Source organism: Sceloporus undulatus, chromosome 2 (genome assembly GCF_019175285.1).
Source record: "Sceloporus undulatus isolate JIND9_A2432 ecotype Alabama chromosome 2, SceUnd_v1.1, whole genome shotgun sequence".
Taxonomy (NCBI): Eukaryota; Metazoa; Chordata; class Lepidosauria; order Squamata; family Phrynosomatidae; genus Sceloporus; species Sceloporus undulatus.
The window spans coordinates 191,621,750-191,646,326 of NC_056523.1; the positions used below are offsets into that span (position 1 = coordinate 191,621,750).

The following is a 24,577-nucleotide window of genomic DNA, read 5'->3' on the forward strand; positions in this document are numbered from 1 at the left end:
ATCACATTGGCCTTTTTAGCTGCCGCGTCGTACTGTTGACTCATGTTCAACCTGTGGTCTACTTGGACTCCTAGATCCCTTTCACATGTAGTCTCCTTAAGCCGGTGTCCCCCATCCTATATCTGTGCATTGCATCCCCCCCCCCAGTGCAGTACCTTACATTTCTCTCTGTTGAAGTTCATTTTGTTAGTTTTGGTTCATCTTTCTAATCTGTTCAGGTTATTTTGAATCTTGATCCTGTCCTCTGGGTTATTAGCTATTCCTCCAAATTTGGTGTCATCTGCAAATTTGATAAGTATGCCCCCAATTCTGTCCTCCAAGTCATTGAATAGCCCTGGGCCCAGGACAGAACCGCACACTCTGCCAGGGCACAGCAGCAGAGCCAGGAGAGAAGCCCCAGCCAGGATGCGCCATAACCAATCACAGCCTTCCCCTCGGCGCGCGCTCCCGGGCATCCCCTTAGCCCCGCCTTCCCATAGAGTAAGGGAGCCAATGAGGAGGGCGGTGGGCGTGGCCTCCCAGATGCTGTACACAGCCACCACGTGGAGATTGTCAGTGGCCGGCCAGGCGGCGGAGGGAGCGGATGGTGGAGGACGTCTCTCTAGCAAAGCAAGAAGGCTGGGAAGAACCGTCTCCCCATCTCTCCTTCTTCCCTTCCTGCCTCCTTTTCTGTGGGATCCTAAAAGACAAAGTCCTCCTCCTAGCCCCAGGTTGCCCTCCCGTCCTCCTTTTCCCGGACGCGTCCTCCCTTTCCCGGACTTCCTCCCATTTTTATTTTGTTTTATTTTTAGCAGGACTAAGGAGCATGGCTTTCCATTTCTAGGAGTGTGTGGAGCTGTGGTTGCGTCTTGTCCTCCTTTAGTTTTCCCCTGGAGTGTCCTCCATCCTGAGCATGACTTAAGAAGCAGGCATTTCCATTTTTGTGAGTGGAGCTGTTCTGGGGCCCTGTCCTCCATTTTGCTGGGCCTTGTCCTCCTCCTTCCCTCCCTTCCTCCTTCCTTCCTTCCTTCCCTCTATCTTCCTCCCCTTTCTTTCCCTTCCTTCCTTCTATCTTCTTTCCCTTCCTTCCTTCCCTCTATCTTCCTTTTTCTTTCCTTTCCCTTCCCTCCCTCCCTCTATCTTCCTTTCCATCCCTTCCTTTCCTTTATCTTCTTCCCTCCCTCCCTCTAACTTTTTTCTTTCCTTTTCCTTCCTTCCTTCCTAGAGTTTTTCCTCCTCCATCCTCCCTTCTTCTCCTGCAGCGGATGGAAGAGGAGGAGGAGGACGGACCGAGAGCTCCTGCTGCTGCTGCTGTTGCTGCAAAAGAGGAGGAGGAGGAGGACTTAGCCAGGGCCCTGGCGTCCGCACGGCCACTTGTCGCGGGATGGAAGCGGGCCGTTGCCACGGAGCAGGCTGCCAAGGGAGCCGAGGCGGCAGAAGGGTAAGAAGATGTTGACCTGGAGAAGCAAGGGGAGGGGATAATGTAAGGGTTCAGCCACTGCCTTCAGATGCTTTGGGATTACTGCCCCCTCCTCATTACTGCTAGTAATTATTAATTATATAATGAATGATCTCAATTATCACTAGCAGCAGTTGTTCTTACCACTAACCACAGCAATCCAGAGACAAGCAGAGTGTCATTGCTGTTGTTGATGTTGTTGTTGTTGTCCCTTACCCTCCTCTCCCTTTGGATCAGTGCAGGGAACAATTGTTAACAACTGCAGTTAAAAAGGCATTAAAGAGTGCCTTATTGATGATGATGATGATGATACTCTTCCCATGTCTTGTTAACATTATTGTTGTTGTTGTTGTTGTTATTATTATTATTATTATTATTATTATTTCTTACCTGTCTCTCCCAAGGCAGGGGACAACTATTAACAATAATAATACATAATGAAAAGACATGGGAAGAGTGTAGTAATAATAATAATAATAATAATAATGACACTCTTCCCATCCCATCTCTTGTTAATCTGTTGTTGTTGTTGTTGTTGTTGTTGCTGTTGTTGTTGTAGCTATTTCTTACCTGCCTCTCTGGATCAAGGCAGGGAGCAACTATTTACATCAGCTAAAAAGACATGAGAAGAGTGCCTTAGAATAATACTCTTCCCATATCTTGTTAACCCATTATTATGGTACTCTTCCCATGTCTTTTTAACTGATGTTAATGTATTATTATTATTATTATTATTATTATTATTTCTTACATACCTCTCCCCTTGGATCAAGGCAGGGAACAACTATTAATAACATCAGTTAAAAAGACACGAGAAGAGTGTCATTATTGTTATTGTTATTGTTAAGGCACTTTCATCATGTCTTTTTAACTAATATGAACTACTAGTTTACTACTTCTCCTCCCTCTTCTTCTTCTATTTCTTACCTGCCTCTCTTGGATCAGGGCAGGGAACAAGTATTGGCAACATCAGTCAAAAAGACATGAGAAGTGTCTTTTTAACTTGTGGTAATTGATGATGATGATGATGATTTCTTGCCTACTTCACCCCATGGATCAAAGCAGGAAACAGACAAACAACATCAGTTTAAAAGACATAGGAAGAGTGCCATTATTGTTGTTATTATTATTATTTACCCACTCAACGGCCCTTAAGACTAGTGGTTACAGAAGCCTGTGCAATTGCACAGTAAGACATGGGACTAGCAACCCTTGCCCCCTAATTGGTTTCTGTCTCCTGATATCTAAGACCTTGACATTGATCAGGACCTTTGGACATAGGCCTTGTTCACCTTTCCATTCAACATCCAGGTGTTTTGGACTTCAGCTCCCAGAAGCCCCAGCCAACTTGGCCAGCAACCAGGAATCCTGGAAGCTGAAGTCCAAAACCTGGGAACTGTTGAGCTCGAGAGACACAGGTTTACACCCTCAGCCTGCAATGAAGCTCATGGGGTGACTTTGGACCAGCCACTCTCTCTTTCACCCTAACCTAACCTTTCTCAACTTTTGTACTCTGGAGGAAGCCTTGAAATAATTTTCACCTCATGGAACCCCTGCATAAACATTATTATATCTCTAGTTCCTAAAAATAAATGCATTTCCCCCCAGTGTCTAGCAACCTCATATGAAACCCTAGGGTTCCAGGGAACCCTGGTTGAGAAATCATGCTTCAAACCTTAGGATCCTTGAAGTGAAAGGAGGGATTTGAATATTTCAAATATGTACAATAAACATGCTGCCTGGTTTGCATCAAGTGAATTGGCAGAGTGTGCCCCCTGTTGATGGAGGTGGGTGCAACCATGCTTGGCCTTCACTAGCAGGGCCATTTGCTTGAGTAAAACCTCAGGCTCCTTTGGTTGGGAATTAGACAGCCCTTCAAATGTTCCTAGCAGCCCAGGCTAGCAGAACCAGTGGTGAGGGACAATGGGAGGTGCAATCCAACAAAGTCTGGAGGCCTGTAGGACTCTCCTCCCTGTTCTTTGTAGCATCTCTCCAGAGTTTTTAGTGTGTGTGTGTGTGTGTTTCTTAACTGTACCTGGAAATACTGGGGATTACTGTATAGATGTATAGGTCTAGAAATTTTGGTTAAAAATTGAACCCAAAAACCTGAGTCAACTTATCCACAGGTGAATGCAAGTACTGTAAGTAATGTACTATAACTTCTTTTTAAAAAGGGAACCATCCTTTGGTGAAAGGCAAGAGCGTAATATGTCCTGGAAGCACTGACCCCCTCTCTATTCATCTATCCAGTCTCTAGTGTGAGCACTAACAGTTATGCCTTCTGGAATTTTGTAAGTTCTTTGGCAAAGTTTTCTTTTGCTTCATCCTTTAGATCCTTTGTTACATGCCCCTAAGTTTTGCCCTTGACTTATCCACGGGTCATATCAAAATCCATAATATTGGCCCCAAAACATGCTCTCGACTTATACCTGAGATTGACTTACAGTCGAGTACGTACGGTAGATCTGATATATTCTGCATGCAAAATGCATTCTTCTTGTACCCTGGTCCTGGGCAGAGAGCTTCCCTGAGCAACTGCAGGGTGCCTCTTTCCAAATCACCCCAGAGAGTCCACAGACTCAAAGGCTTCCAGGGTTAAAGAGGTGACAGATCAGCAGGTCTGCATCCGCTCCCTCTTTCTTTCTTCTTCAGTAACGAAAGCCCAGAGTTCCTGCCATGTTCCCCACACAGCCTGTGTGTTGTCATCCAGCTCTTGGCAGTGGCTGCCGTCTTCCCTCCGGTTGCCAGGAAGTCTCTCGTCAGCATCTGGCCAGGATGCAGGGGGACAGCAAGGTGCCAGGAAGGGAACACGCACTTCCCGTGTTTCCCTCACCCCTGCTGCTTGTTCTCTCTCTCTTTCTCTCTCAGTGTCTCTTTTTCCCAGGCTCATTCCTCTCCTTTGCTTTCTCACTGCAGGTTCATCCTATGATGGATTACAAAGCCACAATCACAAGCCGTTCTTCTCTGGGACCCTGAAGCATTGCTCCTGAAACCTCGAGCAAACCACGCTTGCTTGCTTCTTGATCACTCTCTTTCTCTCTTGTGGTTCTTCGTTTCCCTTTCCCCTAAGACCTTATCTGGATGCATGCTTACTACAGAGCCGCTCCCCCTCGGTCTCTGCCCCAACACATCCTCTCCTCCGGCATCGGGTAGACTGCAGTTGGACAGATCTGAGGAGGAGTTTCTGCAGACCAGGCCAAAAACAGTGGCTGGCAACTCTGAAAGCTGTGGGCAAGGGATTTTATTTTGTTGAGGGAAAGATAAAACTGGCTGGGTTTACACAGAAGAAGGATGTCTGGCTACCTCTGGATGGCCATTCCCTTGCCTGGCTGCACCTGTAAGGAATAGAGAGAAGAAGTGAAAGTCCAGCCAGGATCCAAAGCAAAGTGTGTAGGAAGCTGCTTTTGCTTCTCAGAGAACCAACTATACCAAGAAAGTTCTTCATAAGACCTCCTCATCCTCCAGACCTTTGACCCTCCTCATTCCCAGAGGCCAGCAGTTGCTTAGTACCTACATCCATGGTTTTCAGAAGCTGTAGGACCTTTCCTCTCACCACAGAGAGAGACTGAAGGATGCCTTCTGTTCACACAGTCGTGCCCCATGCTGCCTTCTTCCTACCTTCCTAGCCAAAGTGGTTTCTCTGCAATGGAGAGGATGAGACCTCCGGCTATGGCAACATGAGATAGGAACTATTTTCTCAGGGGTAAAAATAGGGGACTTTAAATCTTGAGCTTGAGGACAGTCTCCTGCCCTCTGGGTGAAAACATACGCCTCTTTCCCCTGCACAAAAAGATACTTTTTGCAGGAGTGAAAAAACAGAGTAGCTCTCCTGGTGCTGGCTTACCTCTTATGCCATTGGAACAAGTGGTCTGTGGGTTGGCCAGAACAAGTGTGAACTCCTCTGGCCCGCCAGACCCGTGGCCGGTGCCTACATGGAAGACCTGGGCAAGTCCACGTCGTGGCTAAGGGGTGAATTGACGTCCCCTTCTCCATGCCTCCACATCCTCGACTGCCGCAGCCGAGAGCTGTATGACTCTTCCCACGTGGAACGGGCCCTGAGTGTAGCCCTCCCAGGGTTGCTCCTCCGGCGTCTCCGTAAGGGGAACCTGTCTGTCCGATCCTTGCTGCCTGCACCCCCGCAGGGCCTCGGGGACCATCCTGTCTTGCTATACGATGAGGGAACAGTCCAACTTCCTCAACCACGGAGCCAAGAGGACGATGAGGACTCAGTGTTGGTGACACTGCTGCAGAAGCTGCGGGAGGAAGGATGCTCAGCCTACTACCTGCAGGGTAGGTGTGTGGGAGGAAGTCGTGTTTGCAGAAGGAGAAAATAAACCGGGGGGAAGGGTGTTCTATATTTACTCTATTCCTGGGACAGCAGGTAGCTTCCGTGTCTATAGGTTGGTAAATTGCCCTTATCATAGAATCATAGAATTGGAAGAAACCTCAAGGGCCATCCAGTACAACCCACTGCCATGCAGGAATCCACAATCAAAGCACCCCAGACAGATGGCCATCCAGCCTCTGTTTAAAAACCTCCAGAGAAGGAGACTCCACCTCTACTGTCAATCAGCTCTTTTTGTCAAGAAGTTCTTCCTAATGTTTTCCTCTAGTTTGAATCCATCGCTACAGTTCCTACTTTCTACAGTTGCAGAAAACAAGCTTGCTCCATCCTCAATATGACACCCTTTCAAATACTTAAACAGGGATATCATATCCCCTCTTAACTATCTCTTCTCCAAGCTGAACATACCCAGCTCCCCAAGCCTCTCCTCATAGGGCATAGTTTCCAGACCCTTCACCATTTTGGTTGCCCTTCTCTGGACACACTCATGTTTAAGTCCAAACTTTAAAGGAGCTGTCCAAGGTGCTGAAACCTTTGTAGTTGTAGTTGTGTGCCTTCAAATCATTTACAACTTATGGTGACCCTAAGGCAATGTTGCCTTCCCCTGAGGCTGATAGAGTGTGACTTACACAAGATCACCCAGTAGGTTTCATGGCTGAGCTGGGAATCAAACCTTGGTCTCCAGAGTCATAGTCTAACAGAAACTGCTATGCCAAGCTGGGTCTCGCCCCCACAAAAATACTCAGAGCCTTGTATATCTCCCTTGAGGGTCAAACTAAAACCCAGAATGGATTTACCACCCCGCTGGCATGGAACTCACCTTTCCTCTTAGGGGGAAGGCAAAACCCACAATATGGCTAACAAATTGCAGAGAGGTCCTCTGTAGGTGTGATTTTTTAAAAAAATTTTCCATTGAATCCTGCATTTCTTCTAGTGAGCTTGGGTCAGTCACGCTCCTCCACTTTATCCTCATAGCAACAGTCTTGTGAGGTAGGTCAAGCTGAGAGAGTGTGTGTGACTTGCTCAGGGTCATCCCTGATGGCAGGGGGTTGGACTGGATGTCCCTTGTGGTCTCTTCCAACTCTATGATTCTATGATCCAGTGAGTTTCATTGCTCGATAGGAGCTCCAACCTAGTTTCCCTAAGTCCTTTCTAGCAGTCTCATCCAGGTGTGGGCAAACCCATGGCCCTCTTGGGTATTGTGAGTCTTCAGCTTGCCTCAGCCCTCATCGGCACCACCAGTGGTGAGGGATGGTGAGAGTTTCAGTCCAACAACATCTGGAGGACCACATGTTCTTTCTTTATTTTTGCTCTAACCACTACACTGGAATTGGGAGATGATTCTTAATCTGTACCTTCCTGAAGAGTGATATGTTGTCTTCCTGGCGGTAGTGATAAACAGGATTTCTGGTGTAGGATGTAGTGGGAACATGGGAAGGGCAAATGCAAGGGCCATGGTGAACAGAAGTTGTGGGAGAACCATTTTGCTCAGTTCAGGGGTTGGAGGGAAAGAATGAATTTTTGTCTTTGTGATGGTTCAAACCTGGGGTGAAGATCATCTGGCCCACCAGCAGTTGATGAACTGGATCATTCAGCATTCCTCACCATTGACTGTGTAAGCAAGGACTGATTGGAGTTGCTGCACTTTACTGCTCCTTGGCCTAGACAAACCTGTGGCTTGTTTTGCTGCAGTATAGGGTCCCGTTGTTGAACTACTGGATTCAGTTTTCTTCAGGTCACAAAAGAACAAAGGTAGCTGGTTATCCTAAAGAAAAATCCCATGATCCATGTTGATATTATACAGCTTTATTAAGTCCTCCATATAATAACACACCACAAATGTGTAAGCTTTTGCGATTTCCAAGCTTATGATCTTGCCTGTTAAACAGAACCAATAGTCTCAAACATTTGCACATGTCTATACGATATCTGTATTCTTCAAACAAAAAGGAAAAAAAACATCAAATTGCATATGCAATTTAAATATAAAAATAAATAAAAGGGTTCTTTTAAAAAAAAATAGAAAAATATAACAGATTTTACACAAAAATAATCTATGTGCCCTTTTAGTTAGCCTAGTACATTAATACAAATTTTAAGGTTTTTTTCTTAAGGCCTACAAAACTACTTTGGTTTGTTCTTTGTTGGACTTGCATGGCACAGTTGAGACTCCAGTTATATCACAAAAACACACTGCTTGCAAATAGTGGTCCTTTTGGTGAAAGAGAATGGAAGTTTTGAACTCTACTAAAACAGAAATGAGGATTGTGTGGCCTTCCAGATGTTATTGGACTGCAGTTCCTATTGGTCCTAGCTAGCATAGTGAGAATTAGGGTATGATGGAAACTGCAGTCCAACAGCATCTGGAGGGCTATGTGGTCACTCACCCCTATGTTAGGAGGAAATAACTGGAAGAAGCAAGGAAACCATGAAGCTGCGTTTGCATGATGGAACAAGCCCATTGGTTCCCTAGTAGCTCAGTGCAAGACAGGACACAGTTTTGAACAGGGCAGGGAAGGGAGAGTGAATCTCCCTATTGAGAAATGGGGAATTCACCACCACATGGTGCTACGTGTGGCTTAAAGGCCTGCCCATCCCATTAATAATATCAGAAACAAAAAGAAAAGGGACAGGCAGTCTTACTGCATCTCTTGGCAACCAACCTTAGACAGTGATTTTACGCTTAGCTTGAAGTCCTCCAGCCACATTGGATTCTGCATGTCATCATCCCAGCCTATGCTGGTTGTCGATGATGGAGGTTGTAGTCCGAGACATGTGGATGGTGCCAGATTGGAAAGAGGCTGCCCTAAATGTAGAATCAGCTCATAGGTTTGTGACTTCTACTGGAACACTAGGACTATCCTAAGAACTGAGGCAAGAGGACTTTTCTGACCCCTTCTTGAGATGATCTAACCAGAGGTGCCACAGGTAATCATAGGAAGTACTGTAAGGATGATTAAGTTTGACACCACTTTAACTGCCATGACTCCATCATCCTACAGAATCCTGTGATTTACAATTTTGTGAGGCACCAGCACTCATTCACAGAGATGGCTAAAGTCCTTGTGAAACTACAAATTCCAGGATTCCAGAGAATGGAGCAACAGCACTTAAATTGGTGTCAAACTGCATTATTTCTACAGTGGAGATGCACCCCAGTGTGCAGTGAACATTTGCTGCCAATGAGTTGTTGCCCCCCCCCCAATCCCTGGGCAGCTTAGGGGGGATTTGCATGATGGAACAAACCCTGTGAAGGGATGGCACATTTCTTTGCACCAGGACAGCACCAGTGGCAGTCCACAGAGGAGGTTATGATCTTTAGGACAGGTATAGGAAAGGTCTGGCCCTCCAAATGTCATTGGACTGCACTTCATAGCAACATAGCATGGCAAAGTATGAAAGAAGATGCAGCCTAGCAGCATCGAAAAAGAAATGTGTTTCCCATTCCCTCCTTTAGGGTTGCTTTTTGTTTCATTTTTAAGTATCAAAATCTACCAAATGAAGCCCCTTCCTGCCATGACTGTACCTGCCTGCTCTCAAAATCTTCACCTGCTACTTGTTACACAGCTCTTACAAGATGAAGGAGCAGCCCTGACAAAAAATGAAAGAAAGTTGGCAACTCCATCTAGGCCTGTCCTGGGAAACCTCTCTGGCACCTTCCTGAGCTTATCAAGCTTTGTCCCTGATCTGTCCCAGTTATTTGGTCCAAGAGACAGGATCCAGTGGTTGTTAGGGTTGCCAGCTTTTCAGTGGCAACCGTTGTAACTGCTTTGCTCTGCAAACATAATAATTTCTTTCCTTTGTGGTTAAAATAAAAGTTCAGCTCGGGATTTCATCACAGTATGTTCTTGTTGAAAAACAGAAGTGCAAGCTGGTATCTTTTTCCTTGGAAACTCTTTAACAGGTGCCATAGGGTTCATTTTGGGCAACTGTGCCACCAGGAACATCCAAGCCACTCCATGCCACTCTAGTCTTTACGGTAATCCAGAGTTGGGTGGAGTGATAGGCTTCTAGAGACTTTGAATTTCCTATAATCCTTTATCATTGACCAGAATGGCTGGAACGTCTGGGAGTTGAATTTCCAAAAGAAATCTGGAGGACCAAAATGTCTCCACCCATGTTACAATACATATTAAGTCCCCACCTCTGTGCCCCTGGGCGAAGCCTTCCTGTGATTTATCCCTTGGTCTGGTTAGCCAGAGAGTATTTGTAGCAATGTATTCATGGCAAGTCACCAGGCAACTTGAAGGCGCGCGCACACACACACACACACACTCTGTAGGAGAGGGGTTCTAGGTCTACTTCTGAACTGAGTGATCAGTGGCAAAGTTACTTTGTTCCAGTGTGGATGTTCAGTATGCCATTATATGTAATTAACCATTCTATATTTATTTATTTTTAAAAAGAATAAAGTAGGGCTTCAGCTCTAGGAGGCTGAAATCTAAAGATACTGATGCTGAGCTAGATGTTCAGTTATGGTTGCCTCTAGTTTGGTGCTCAACCAGCTTTCTAAAAACTGTGAGAGTTGAAACCACAACAGTTTCTTCAGCTTAGTCCTCTTTCCAACCTCAGTCCTTACTATGGGAAAGATTCAGGATGTGTGACAGAGCTAGCCAGGGAGAGGCAGGACCAAGACTTGGCCTACCATTAGTTTAGGTGCACAGTGTAGAAGCCCTCTAGATGTTGTGAAGTCAAAGGCTTTCGTGGCCAGCATCCATAGTTTTTTGTGGGTTTTTCGGGGTATGTGGCCATGTTCTAGAAGAGTTTCTTCCTGACATTTCGCCAGCATCAGTGGCTGGCATCGATGACCAGACTGCCTCCTTTTCCAGGACATGTCCTACATTTTGAACCTTCTGTCCAGGAGGAATTCCAAAATGTCCTCCATTTTGTGCATGACTAAGAAGCATGAATTTATATTTCTGTGAGTGTTTTGAGTTTTTAAATGTGTAATGTCCTACATGTTTCATGAATGTCCTATATTTTATGGTGCCATATCCTTTACAGTTAGGACATCTAGTCCCCTTGTCCTGGCGTATGCTGTAGGTGTAGCACTCCTGTACTATTTCTCCCTAGTTTCTTTTCCTATTATCTTCCTGCTATGGAACAAGAAAGAAGCATGGTCTTTGCTTGTGAGAACAGGAAAGAAAGAGAGGCATCAAGAGAAACAGAACAGGATGGGATGTTCAGCATCTGTGTCCTCCTCTCCTGCTGCCTTGCAATTTCTAGTTGTACCTGGCAATCATAAAACTAAGAAAGTAGTAACTATGATGCTGATGATAATGATAGATTCAGCACTTGATTCCATTGGTGTATGAAGTGTATATTGAAAGGACAAATAATTGTGCCTGGAAGCGTATAATTTTCAACAACTTATTTCCTCACTCTCCTCAAATCTCTTAGCAGTTAGAAGAAAATGCAATAGTAAGCCCTATCCAGGATAGCATGGTGGGAATTGCAGTCTAGAAACATCAAGGGAGACATGGTTGCCATGACCTAAGCTGCATCCACACTGCAGAAATAATCCAGTTTGATGCTACTTTAACTGCCATGGCTCACTGCTATGGAATTCTAGGATTTGCAGTTTCTTGAGACATTCAGCTTTCTCTGTCAGAGAGTTCTGGTGCCACAGCAAACTACAATTCCTAGAACTCCATAGCATTGAACCATGGCAGTTAAAATGGTGTCAAACTGGATCATTTCTGCAGTGCGGGTGCAGCTTAGGTCATGGTAGGCAACCATGTCTCCCTTGATGTTTCTGGACTGCAATTCCCACCATGCTATCCTGGATAGGGCTTACTATTGCTTCATAGCCTGATGAAAATTTCAGTTCAAACAACATCCAGAAGGTCAGACCGGCCTGTCCCTAGAATGCATGGTATCATTCCTCCCTTCATCAAACACTGAAGACAAGAACCTTTAAAAATAAAATAAAAAGTTTAAAAGTTATAAACCATAGGAGCTGTGTGTTACATAATGTTATATAATCCATTATTAGCTGCTATGTAGATATCCAGGCAACCTGGAGGAGGGTTTGTGTAAAACATACTAGCTTAGTTTTCCTTTCTAGGCACAGTTTATGTTAAAGGGGCTGAGAAGATACATAAAAACATAGAGTTGAAAAAGACCACAACCCCTGTCATGCAGGAACACAGAATCAAAGCACCCTGAACAGATGGCTATCCAGCCTCTGTTTTAAAACCTCCAAAAATGGAGACACCACTCTCAAAGGGAGCGTCTTCCACTGTCGAACAGCCCTTACTGTCAGGAAGTTCTTCCTAATGTTGAGGTGGAATCTCTTTTCCTGTAGTATGCATCCATTGTTCTGGGTCCTATTCTCTGGAGCAGCAGAAAACAAGCTTGCTCCCTCCTCAATATGACATGCTTTCAAATACTTATACAGGGCTATCTCCAGGTTAAACATACCTAGCTCCCTAAGTCTCTCATAGAGCATTGTTTCAAGACCCGTCACCATTTTGGTGGCCCTCCTCTGGACAAGCTCCAGTTTGTCAACATCTTTTTTGAATTGTGGTGCCCAGAACTGGACACAGTATTCTAGGTGAGTTCTGACCAAAGCAGAATAGCTTGGTACTATTACTTCCCTCAGTCTAGACACTATACTTCCAAGTTCCATTGATGCAGCCTAGAATTGCATTGGCTTGTTTAGCTGCCGCATCACACTATTGACTCACGTTCAACCTGTGGTCTGCTAGGACTCCTAGATCCCTTTCATGTGTATTGTTGGCAAGGAGGCACAGTTACCTCAGAACCTAGCAGACTCCATGTGTACTTTTTATTCTTTTGTCACATTTCTTTTGCACATGTTCTTAAACACTTGGCATTACGGTTGGGCGTTCTACTGAAAATTCAAGAAGCATTCATATCTATTGTGGAGGTGTATTGTGGAGGCTTGTTTCTTGACAGAGGTGTCAGTAAACGTGACAGATAAAAAGATTTCTTCCTGAAAGGGGAGGAAAAACAGCTGGGAGGGTCAAACCCTCCTTTAGTCCATTTTTTATCAAAACAATGCTGTGTTTTGTACACACAACGCAGCAACCAGAAAATAGAAGTTTGCTTCAATATGTATGTATGTATGTATGCAAGTTTCTAGCTCTTTTGGTGGAAAGTGTGCTGTCAATTTTTGCCGAAGCCTTAAAAGAGAAGACAAGACTTCAAGTTGGTAGAGCTTCAATGTTTTTCCTAATTTCTTGCTGGCCTCTGTGACAAGCAAAGTCACAACTGTAGAAAAAAGGCAAGCATTGCAAAAGCATCTCTCTTGTTTAAGAGCACTCTGGCAACTTGGGTCAGTTTGATTAGTAAGTCGGTGTGGCATAGCGGTTAGAAGACTGGGACAAGGGAGTTGCCAAGTCATAAAATTCACTGGGACTGAATTTGCAGTGCAGAAATAATGCAGTTTGACACCACTTTGACTGTCATAGCTCAATGCTGTGGAATCCTAGGATTTGTAGTTTATTGCAGCACAAGAGTTCTCTGATAGGGAAGGCTAAATATTTCACAAAACTATAACTCCCAGAATTTTATACTATTGAGCCATGACACAGTTAAAGTGATGTCAAACTGCATCAATTCTGCAGTGCAGATGAGGTCTGGGTAACCTTGGTCCAATCATTTATCTCTTACCTTACAGGATTGTTCTGAGGATGAAATGGGGAGAAGAGGAGGAGAAGTGCATGCTGCACCCCTTTGAGCTCATTGGAAGAAAAGCAGGGCATAAATTGAACAAATAAATGACTTCTAAAATGTTGTAGGTCATGGAATCCAGATTTTCCTATTTTTGCTGAATTTGGTTTCTTATGGATAGGTCTTGTCCATAACTTATAAGGAGTGGATAGAGTAGTGATGTGGATTTCAGGGCAAATATTATCTGATTTAGCTCTTTGTTACATTCAGACATATTTAAAGCTTTGTGTGGAAATTATTCTACTAAAATACTTGTAATAATGTAAAGAGAACAGCATACACCACTCTTATATTTAACAAACAAAAATAACTACAGTACACCTAGACTCGTAGAATTGGAGGAGACCACAGGGGCCATCCAGTCCGATACAGGAAGACACAGGTTGCTGCCACACTGCAGAAATAAATCAGTTTGACACTGCTGTGACTGTCATGACTCAAAGGTATGAAATTCTGGGATTTGCCATTTTGTGAGATATTTAGCTTTCCTACCAAACTGCAAATCCCAGAATTTCATACCATTGAGCCATGGCAGTTAAAAGTGGTATCAAAATGCTTTATTTCTTCAGTGCAACAGCAGTCGTAAACAAAGGATCCCCAACAGATGGCCATCCAGACTTTATTTCAAAACTTCCAAAGAAGGAAATTCCACCATTCTCCAAGGGAGTGTGTTCCACTGTCAAATAGCTCTTATGGTCAGGAGGTTCTTCCTAGTGTTTAAGGGAAATCTCTGAAAGAACACAGTTTTTTAAGACTGCCTCAACAGCTCTGTTTGAAATATCTTATAGCAACAGTTTTTCTTTTCATTCTCCTTTTCACCAAATGCTTCTCTCACTAACTCTTTGCACTACACTGGGCCCTTGGTGCTGCTGCTGGGGTTTGGTTCCAGGACCCTCTGTGTATACCAAAAACCATGGATGCTCAAGTCCCATTAAATACAATGGTGTAGTAAAATGTTGTCCCTTATATCAAATGGCAAAATCAAGGTTTGCTTTTTAGAATTTATTTATTTCTTGTATATTTTCAAGCCGTGGACAGTTGAATCCTTGAGGGCCGACTGTACAACAGCCCCAACAACTATGGATAAACATTATCTGTCTATCTGTCTGTCTGTCTATCTATCTATTGTGTGGATTATTTCCAGAGAAAAATATACACCCTGTGTATGGGGCGGAGGAGAGACTGAGAAAATCGGTGACAGGAACTTCTGATGTCTACAATCATGTGAGAACAATGCAGTTAATTCTGGACTTTTGTCTATCCTGCAGGAGGCTTCCATAAATTTCAAGCTGAGTGGCCACACCTCTGCGAGACAAACCTGGACACAGCCAGTGCCAGCAGCTCGCCTGTGCCCCCGTCTGCCCCGGTGGTAGGCTTGGGGGGCCTGAGCCTTAGCTCAGATGGCTCAGATGCTGAGTCGGAGCCCCTCAGCAGTGGCATGGAGTCCGAAGGGGCGAGTCCACCATCCTTTCCCGTGCAGATTCTACCCAACCTCTATCTGGGCAGTGCCCGTGACTCCGCCAACCTGGACACCCTGGCTAAGTTGGGCATCCGCTACATCCTCAATGTCACGCCCAACTTGCCCAACCTCTTTGAGAAGAATGGTGACTTCCATTACAAGCAGATCCCCATTTCAGACCACTGGAGCCAGAATCTCTCTCAGTTCTTCCCCGAGGCCATCGAATTCATTGGTGAGTGAGGTGGAGTGGGTGACATCCCAGGTGTGTCTACAGGAAAAAAGGTTTCTTTGTCATAAATGCGAGAAAGGAGGTCTCTGAGTTGGCAAGCTCAGTACCGAATTACATGACCCTTTTGTGAAGTGTTAGAGCTGAGCCTGCAACCCTTCACATGTTGATCATTGCTGTGACCCACTGCTATTGCCATGTGATGGTATGGCTAGGGATGATGAGAACTGGAGTATGACAACATCGTTAGACTTGGGCTGCATCTGCACTGGAGAAATAATGTAGTTTGATGCTGGTGCAACTGATAAAATATGAGATCTGTTTTTCCTTTTTGGCCCAATTTTAGGAGTGTTTTTTGTGAAGATTGTTCATTATGTTGTGGGGGCAAAATTGCCACATTTGATTGAGGTTTTGAGAAGTTTAGGGCCTCCTGATGGGCAGCTAGCAACCCTTGAGTTAAATCTGCCCCCAAAGTGATTACGGGCTGGCAACCCATCTCTGTGACTTTAGGAAGATAGATCCATCTGTTTGGGAGGCATCAAACTTACATGGCCCTCCAGATATTTTTGTGCATCATCTCCAAGTCTTCCTCACTACTGGCTGTGCTGGCTAGTATTGCTGGGAGTTGCAGTCCAAACAACATCTAGAGGGCTGTGTGGTTCTTTATGATTTTTAGCCACAGTTCATTTTGTGTGTGTGTGTGTGTGTGTGTGTGTGTGTGTGTTAATGCATGTGTATTTATCTTAAAGTCTCTACCATGAGTTACAACTACTTGGAGGCTGCAGCCATAATAAAGCAGCCATTGATCCATGAAGTAGTAGTAGATATCTGATTTAGCTTATCCAATCCTAAAGCTGTACATTTCTTGTCAGATACAGGGACCAGTTCCAAGATCAATGAATTGTTGATCTCTATTTTTTCTCCACCTTGTGGCTACTTTTTACTATATCATTGGAGTGCCCTGCAGAATGTGCTATTTTGGTATCAGCTGTCTATAGTATTTAGTTGACAGATTGGTTAGATTAATTTTTTAATTGTTCAATTAAAATTAAATCGGGCAGATGAAAAAATGTTAACTGCCTATTTTTAACACATGTTATAAATAAGATTTCAGTACAGAATGAAAGTAGACCGGTAATTAATCTGAAGGGTCTCAGTTTTGCTTGGCTGATGAAACCTTTCTTTGTACGATTTTGTGGGTCAGTTGACCACACAAGGCATAAAGACAAGGCACCATAGTGTCACATATACAATCTCGCCATAGTGTCACATATACAGTCTTACCTTTCTCGTCATTGCTGAAAACCTAAGGCACATTTCAGGTCTGACTCTCCCTCTCAAACTCCATGGTGCCATACTCCACTTGCCTGGAAATTACAGTTCCTGCACCACGTGATTCTGTTCCACTTGGTGATTTGCCTGTAACCATGAAATCCAGCTGATTTCTATGTATTTTATTTCTCTAATGTGATTCTGTAGTCTGTTCACCCTTCCATCCTGCTCATCGAATGACAACTTGCACGTCCTTTTCTCCAACAGCAACCGGTGCCTCCAACATCAGAGTGGCAGTGAATTTGCTTTGGATTTTAGCCCATGCTTTTAAAAAGCTGTTCAAAATGCTGAAGCTATTTTGTAGGGAGAGTCCAAGACTCTGGTTATCCCTTTAAAATTTGGACAAAAACCCAGGTCAGGTTTGCCGCCTCCTCCTCCTCTTCTTCTTCTTCTTCTTCTTTCCTCCTGTCTCATTCCATTATGCCTTTCTGTTGCTTGCTTCTTTTTGTGCCCAAACTTCCAGACTCTGTAGGTCTGAGTTTGGTAACTGGAACTGGAGCCCAAAGGGAACCAGCTGCATGTCATCTGAGCCAAGATTTTTGTGTTTCTTTGGCACTATTTGAAAGAGCTTAGTACATACAGGCCCTGGTTTTTCCTTTTTTATAAGGAAAATGCAGCATTAAATCTCAGCTTTTGGCCAGGTTTAAACAAATCTCAACATTTTCCATTCCCTTTTATCACAGTTGAGCAATTTAGCTTCTAAATTGGCTGCTACCACATTGCAGAATTCATGTTTTAACTATCATGGCTCCATGGTATACATTGTAGTTTGTTGTGGCACCAGAGCTCTCTGACAGAGAAAGCTAAATGGCTCAAAAAAGTATGACTCCCAGAATTCCATAGCATTGAGTCATGGCAGATAAAGCAATGTCAGCTGCACTAGTTCTGCAGTGTGGATGCAGCCCTAGAATACTACAGTCCCTATAGAGCAGGGATAGACAACTGGGGTGCTTTAAATTTTGTTGGATTGATGGGAAGTGCATGCTCAGAACTTCTTGAGGGACACAGTTACCCACCCAGTGGAAGTTGTTGCAACAGCAATCCACACAATGTACAAAGAAAATCTGATTTCTGTATAGGGACATGGTGGTGTATAGAGAATATAATGCCATCCTTTATCATTAGAAATGTTTTTCAGACAAATCATACTGGCTGCTGTGATTTCATTGGTTATCATATGTATACATTCAGATCATAAGGTCTAGAAATATGGGGATTTTTTTTCAGGGGACAGAATTTTTCACTTGCCATGTTGGAAAATATACATAGCCTTGCACTTGTCTGGAATACAGTATTTAAGCCCCCCTTGGTGTCCTTCTTTCCCTCTCTGTCTTCATTCTCATGTCTTCCCTTATCAATTTCCTCAGTATCCAAAGCCTATACAAACTTCAGGGCTCATGTGCATTAGCCAGAAAACTTGGGGCTGACCCCAAAGTATTGTGGCCCCAAATTTCCCTCCGAATTTGCCCCTTATCTCGCCGATTGGCTCTCTTCCCCCAGTTCTGTGATGGGCATCTGCCTTTCCATGCAGTCCCCGTTCATTGCCCAGCACCACTGGTAAGGTTAGAAAGAGGCACCAAGCCACGCAATTGACTCAGGCACCTTGTTCTAAGTTCAGAGTGACTCACACTTACCTGGTTACAAATGGGGGTCAGAAGTGAAAAGGTAGCTGCCACTGTCTCTCTCTCACACACACGCACACTGAAATCTTGCATTAAACAGTGTTTTATTTAATTGTGGGTTAAGGGGAAGAAGACCTAAATCAGATTCGGGCATCGTGAAGACACTCCAGACCAGATTCAGGGTTTTGGCCCTGCACTGTGTAAGGATGCAGCGAGTCCAGGGGGAGTGCAAAGTAAAACACTCATGTAAACATTTATAACACTCTGTCCACCAAAGAGCAGAACATCAAACATATATAATCAAAAATGGACGATAAAGCATAAAAACATAAAACTAACATGCTAAAATACTAAAATAATATACTAAAAACAAACTCATTATCAGTCACTACCCAGTATTTCTCCTCTCCTTACGTTTTGTTTTATAATTCTGTCCCCAGATGAAGCCCTGTCTCGGAACTGCGGCATTCTGGTACACTGCTTGGCGGGGATCAGCCGCTCAGTTACTGTCACTGTTGCCTACCTCATGCAGAAGCTCAACCTCTCCCTCAATGATGCCTACGATCTGGTGAAACGGAAGAAGTCGAACATCTCACCCAACTTCAACTTCATGGGGCAGCTGCTGGACTTTGAGAAGTCCCTGGGGCTCAGCCGGAGCAGCCGCCCCACCTCCAGCCAGACCTGCTTCTTCACGTCGCCCACTGATGACAGTGTCTTTGAGCTGGATCCCACGTAGCAAGCTTAAGGAGGGGCACAACATGGGTGCTGGCTTTGCTTCTTGTCCTCCTCTGCTCTTTGGTTCTACCAGCCCTGCCCTGGTGGTGGAGCCCTTTGGGACCAACAGAATTACCTCATGCCAGAGAGAGAAAGGAGGGGGCACCTCTTTTGAGACCAATGGCCAGTTCAAGAGCAGGTTTTTGCTGCCTTCTTGTGTTCTCTGAGGCACCAACAGTGATGCTATGTACCTATCAATCGTACAGCAACTCTGACAGAGCCACACCATTAACCAAAGAAAGACTCCTGCCCCACCTCAGTTCCACCTCCTCATCTACAGAGCAAGAGAGCCTGACCTTCTTCTGGAGCCTGCTGTTTCTGGAGTGTTTTGTGTTAGACATATAGCATGTTGAACACAGTCCATTGTCCCTGTTTCATGAGCCATGTCAGGGCTGGCACCTGCTGGTTGCTAATAATCCCCATTGTATCTAGAACTCTCCCTAATCCCATGGCTCAAAAACTATAATTTAGAAATTAGACTGGAGACCTGTATCTTTCTCAGATGATACCTGCCTACATAGGATGTCATAGGATGGCCTTAAGAAGCCAGGCAGGAGCAGGTCTACCAAGGTAACTCTGGAGTGGATCAAGGTGTCTCCAACAGTAGCAATGTACAGTCAGAATCCTGTTATCTCAGAGGGAAGAACTTGCTTTATGATTCTAGAAGCCAAAATGATGTCCCAGCTTATTTTACATCACCCAAGACTTTGAAATTGCCTTAAGGATCTTCTATCAAGTCTGATGGTTATCAGAAACTTCAGAAGGAGGTGGAAAATCTGTACCCTTTGCTTTTAAGTCTTGGACCTCTGGTTCTAGAAGTTAATCCTGCCAGAAAAGTTCTGGAACATGCAAGGAATCTCCATAATTAATCCAGGTCAGGAATCATGAAGCTCTAGATCATCTGATGACCATACCTCATCTGTCACCTCTACATTTCCTTATCCTCAGAGCAGTACATCCGGCTGCTTGTCCAGCTATGTGGAAAAAGTAAATGGAAAATTTATGTCTGGTTGGAAGTTCTGGGATAGGCTTATACCAGGGATTCACAGATAATCCATAGTAGAAAATTGCATGGTTACTACATGGATGTGGGATAAAGCTGGAGCAGCTGTGTATGTATATGTGTGTTTTGTGCAAATTTTGGCACATGGGTGTATCTGGGTGTGCCTTAAAGCCTGTGCATGTGAGCAACCAGAGCTGCGTGTATATGTACTAGCTAGCATCTGCCTAGTACTTGCACAAAGAGACTTAATTTCGGTTTATCCTCAGAAGCCTAGGGCTGGAACTCAGTGTTGGCACCAAGGCTCAGTGTAGGGCACACAGGGCATTGTATCAAAGAAGATGGCATCTCTGAACATGTGTGGGGGGAACTCAAATGGTAATAAATGCCAATGGGATGTTTCCCTCTGCACCATAGCCTGCCTCCTTGCATTTGTAATTGCCTATGCGTGGTTTCAGGGTCAAGACTTACATGCAAGCGAGCCTTGGCATTCCTTAAATCTTCATTTTAATTAAGGCTGCAATACTGTATGCACTTACATAGGAATAAATCCCACAAAATTCAGTGAGACTTATCCCAGTAGAGGATTGTTCTGTAAATTAACCACTGTCTATATGTTAGTATATTCAGAAAACAGTGTGTTTCAAATATATCCAAGGGATTCTGGGACACTTGGATCAAATCTGTTGCCCTTGCTCTGTTCACTCTGGACCTGGAAGGCTGCATCTATGCTGCAATTCCACAGGAGCACAGAAATGGGGAACAGAAGGATACATTATCTGCAGAATTCTGCTTCCTAAAAATTCTGCTTTTTTATTTTGTTTCTTCTCCCCCCCCCCCCCCCTTTTAAGTGACTTTCTAGCCCATGTGGCTGCATAGTTATCTGCCTGTGGGCAATGCTTGCTAAAATAATCTCAGCAGGAGCTCCTGTATGAGATTTCAAAGTTGGGGTGGGGAGAAGTTTCCCTTGCCCAGACAGTTACTAAAACCAGAATAAATTATGCAAAACAGTAAAAAATGCAAATGGTTATGCAACATCTGAACAGTTATGCAAACTTGCTCAGCTTGCACAATTCACCTGGCTTACAAAATTCAGCTTTCCCAGAATTTGGACCCAGAATTTTCTTGAAATCGTACAGGTTAGGCTACGCACAAGCCCCTATGTACACATATGTGTCCAAACACAGTTTTACATACCAGTCTATTTCTCTGGAGCTATGCTTATCTTTTTCTTTTTTGTTACATGGCAGTTAGGAGTCTTATCTGCAGAGTTGTTGTTCTTTCTAGGTTTTTTTAAAAATAAGTTTGGCATCCTGGTCTGTTTTTGAAATGAATGTAAATCGCTGTGGAGCTGAGAGGGAGGTGGGCAACTGGTCACTTCAATAAAGCAGGACTTTAAACAACAGAAATCATGTGTGGTTTTGTTTTTCGGGCTGCAGTGGTCTCCATCACTTCATGGCGAGCCAGCTGACATTCACAAATCTACCTCATATAACTGTACCCTGCCTCGGTCCAATACAGGAAGAGGCAGGATACAAATGAATATTATTATTATCATCATCATCATCTTTGGACCCTTGTGGTTATAATTACATGCATGGACTAAAATGAGCATCCCTCTCCACCCTCAACATCACATGCATGTAGACATTGAGCAAGTAGATCTGGTGGGAAATGTCCAGCCTTCTAGAAGTTAATTGTCATTCTCATCAGTCCTAACTACTATAGCCAAGGGGTGAGGGATGCTGGGAGCTGCAATCTAACACAGTTCTCACCCCTGGGGTAGAAAAACTTATTTAACCATTCCTCTGAGAGTGCTTTTTCAGATGGGTTTTTATTCTGAAAGTGGATTTTTTTTTTTACTCTGGGAAATTCCAGATGGTTCCACTGATACTTGAAATCTTCCTGGGTTTTCCACTGCTTCTTCTGTTTTTAAAACAAATCCATTAAGCAAGGGAAGATGAAAGATCTGAGTGATACCATCTGGAGATGCCCATCTGAGAATACCTCAAGTATTGTCGTCATTGTTTGCCTTCAACCTATGGTGACCTTTGGAGACTTCCAAGCTCCTTGGTCATCAGCTTTTAGCTCAAATCTTGAAAACTCAAGACTGGCTTCCTTACTTGAATGAATCCGCCTGTCTGCCTATTTTCCTACTGCCTTCCACTTTATTGAGAGCATCACGTTGTCTCATGATATGACTCCAGTTTAGTCATCTTGGCCTCTAGGGAGAATTCAGGCCTGATTTGCTCTAGGACCCATTTATTTGTCTTTTTAGTGTTCATGGTATTTACAGAACTCTCCTCCAGCACTACCTTTCAAATTCCACCACATTTCAGCAGCATTTGAAATACTCATAAGGTGGATATGAGTAACATTATGATTGTCAACAGCTGATCCAAGGAACTGGCTTGCAACCTATTTTTAATTTCTATGGTACCTTTCAATCAAAAGGCATTTTAAAACAAGCAACTTTCCAAATGTTTTTGGGTTGCAGCTTTCAGCATTCATCACCATTGGCTAGGCTGACTGTGACTTCTGGAAGCTGTGGTCCAACAGCTGAACAATTGCATTACTGTTTTTACCCTTTCAGTGCCAATGGTGAGGGACGCTGGGTGTTGCAGTCCAGCAATATCTGGAGCACTGTATGTTTCCCCACCACAGTCCTATGCATAGGAATGAACAAACTTCCACCAACTTTAAAATAACAGCTGGCAAATCGTAGTTTTCCAGATGTTGTTGAACTCATCACCTCTGTGGAGCTATTGGGATGGGATCATTGCCCCCTGCGTAAGAATTCTATCATCTGAAATGCATTTTTTACTTCAGTTCCCAAATTCCTAATCCCAGGATCCTATAGAATGCAGGAATAACAGTCAAAGTGGAATCATAATGCAATAATCCTGTAGCATGAAAGGACCCGAGATCTCTTAACTAAGCAAAATATTCGAAACGTAAGGATGTGGAATAGGGAAGGAAAAAATGTGTTATTTCATGAATTCAGAGGCGAATTTTAAAATGGAGTAGACAAGAAGCCACTGTTGGAAACTGAATTAAGCTGTAAATCATACTAGGTGTGTGTCAGGTAAGTTTCAGTTTATACCTAGAACTGTTGAGACAAAGAAACAATCACATAATATCTAATTCCTTCATTTCAGAACATATAAAATCCATTTGTTATGAGTCATTTCCATCAGAAGTGGCTCTACACTGGATGGCCACTTACCTGCTACAAGAAAAGAGAAAACGCATTATTACAAAATATATTTTCAACTATCCTGATAATAGCTGGAAGTCAAACTCTGCCAAGGATATAAGGTTTAACAAATTCATCACTTGCCTTGCAGGCTAATTCACTTTCCAAAGGGTAGAAGAGACAATGAGGGGAATAGCTATTTTAGATCTGATCCTAACCAACAATAATAGAGTGGAAGTGACAGGATCCTTAGGTGGGAGTGACCATGTTCTCCTGGAGTTTGTTATACAGTACATCAGCAAAGGGAAGACAAGCATAGTCTGACACAAGGTCTAGATCTTGAGAAAGATGATTTCAGTAAACTTAGGAAAATACTGGGTGTGATCACTCAGTCAGGAATACTAAAAGAAGAAGAGAATTCCTGGTGGATGGGAGTTTCTTAAAACAGATACTGAAGGTGCAATTTCAAGCAGTTTCAGTGAGGAGGAAAAATGGGAGATGTCTCAAGAAACCAGGATGGATGACTAAAGAACTTTCAACTGAGCTAAGATTTAAAGGACATGTACAAGAAATGCAAAGGGGAAGGGGGGACGAAGAGGAATTCAAACAAATAGCCAAACAGAGAGACTGTCGGGAAAGCTAAAGAGCAGAACAGGCTTGCTGGAGAGGTTAAAAACAATAAAAAGAGCTTTTTTGTTGTTATGTTCATAGTAAACAGGAGAACAAGGAAACGGTAGGGCCGCTGCATGGAGAAGATGGAGAAATGATGGTGAAATTCTAACAGAGGACAGAGAAAAGGCAAAACTATTCAACACATTCTTTGCCTCAGTCTCCCCCCACCCCAAAGGAGAATGGTGCTCAACCTGGGGGAAATAGAGCACATAATAGGCAAATATTTATTTATTTATTTAGAGTATACCCTGTTTTTCGGCCACAGAATACAGGAATATTTGATTACTCTAAATGAATTTGAGTCTACAAGGCCACCTAGGCATCCAAGAGTATTAAAAGAACTGGCAGAGATAATCTCAGAACCACTAGCAATAATCTTGAAGAATTCCTGGAGCATAGGAGAAGTCCCAGCAGACTGGAGGAGAGCAAACATTGTCCCCATCTTCAAAAAGGAGGGGAGAAGGGGACTCAAGCAATTATAGCACCCAGTCAGCCTGGCATCAATAGCAAGAAAGATTCTAAAGCAGATCACTAAACAATCTGGTAAGCACTTAGAAAGGAATACCAGTCATAACACGAGTTCTTCAAAAACATTCCAGACTGCTAATCTTATCTCATATGGGAGAGAGAGTTACAAGCTTGGTAACTATGGGGCTGGACTGATGGGCAGAAAGGGGTGGCAAGATGCTGCCCCTTTCTGCCCTGGATGGAGGCCACAGCAAACAAATGCTGTAGCCTCTGGGAGGCCTTAGAGAAATCCACTCCCTGCGGGTTCTTTTTAGGCCACACGTGGAGTGCCATTGGTGAGCTCATGG

The 24,577-nt window shown here is 43.9% G+C and overlaps 1 protein-coding gene across 3 annotated transcripts; it reads left to right on the plus strand.

Annotated features, from left to right (window-relative positions):
• Nucleotides 1-564: 564 nt before the first annotated feature.
• On the plus strand, nt 565-21,299 carry DUSP9 (dual specificity phosphatase 9). Of its 3 annotated transcripts, none has more exons than XM_042453188.1 (6): nt 565-922; nt 1,205-1,420; nt 3,613-3,729; nt 4,355-5,728; nt 14,750-15,172; nt 18,561-21,299. In XM_042453188.1, the coding sequence occupies exons 4-6, from the start codon at nt 5,371-5,373 to the stop codon at nt 18,854-18,856; spliced, it is 1,077 nt and encodes a 358-aa protein (XP_042309122.1). In that variant the 5' UTR covers nt 565-922; nt 1,205-1,420; nt 3,613-3,729; nt 4,355-5,370; the 3' UTR covers nt 18,857-21,299. The 3 variants fall into 3 exon arrangements, with proteins under 3 accessions (XP_042309122.1, XP_042309123.1, XP_042309121.1); XM_042453189.1 differs by lacking the exon at nt 3,613-3,729 and having other exon boundaries at nt 565-710; nt 792-922; XM_042453187.1 differs by lacking the exon at nt 3,613-3,729.
• The last annotated feature ends 3,278 nt before the right edge of the window (nt 21,300-24,577 follow it).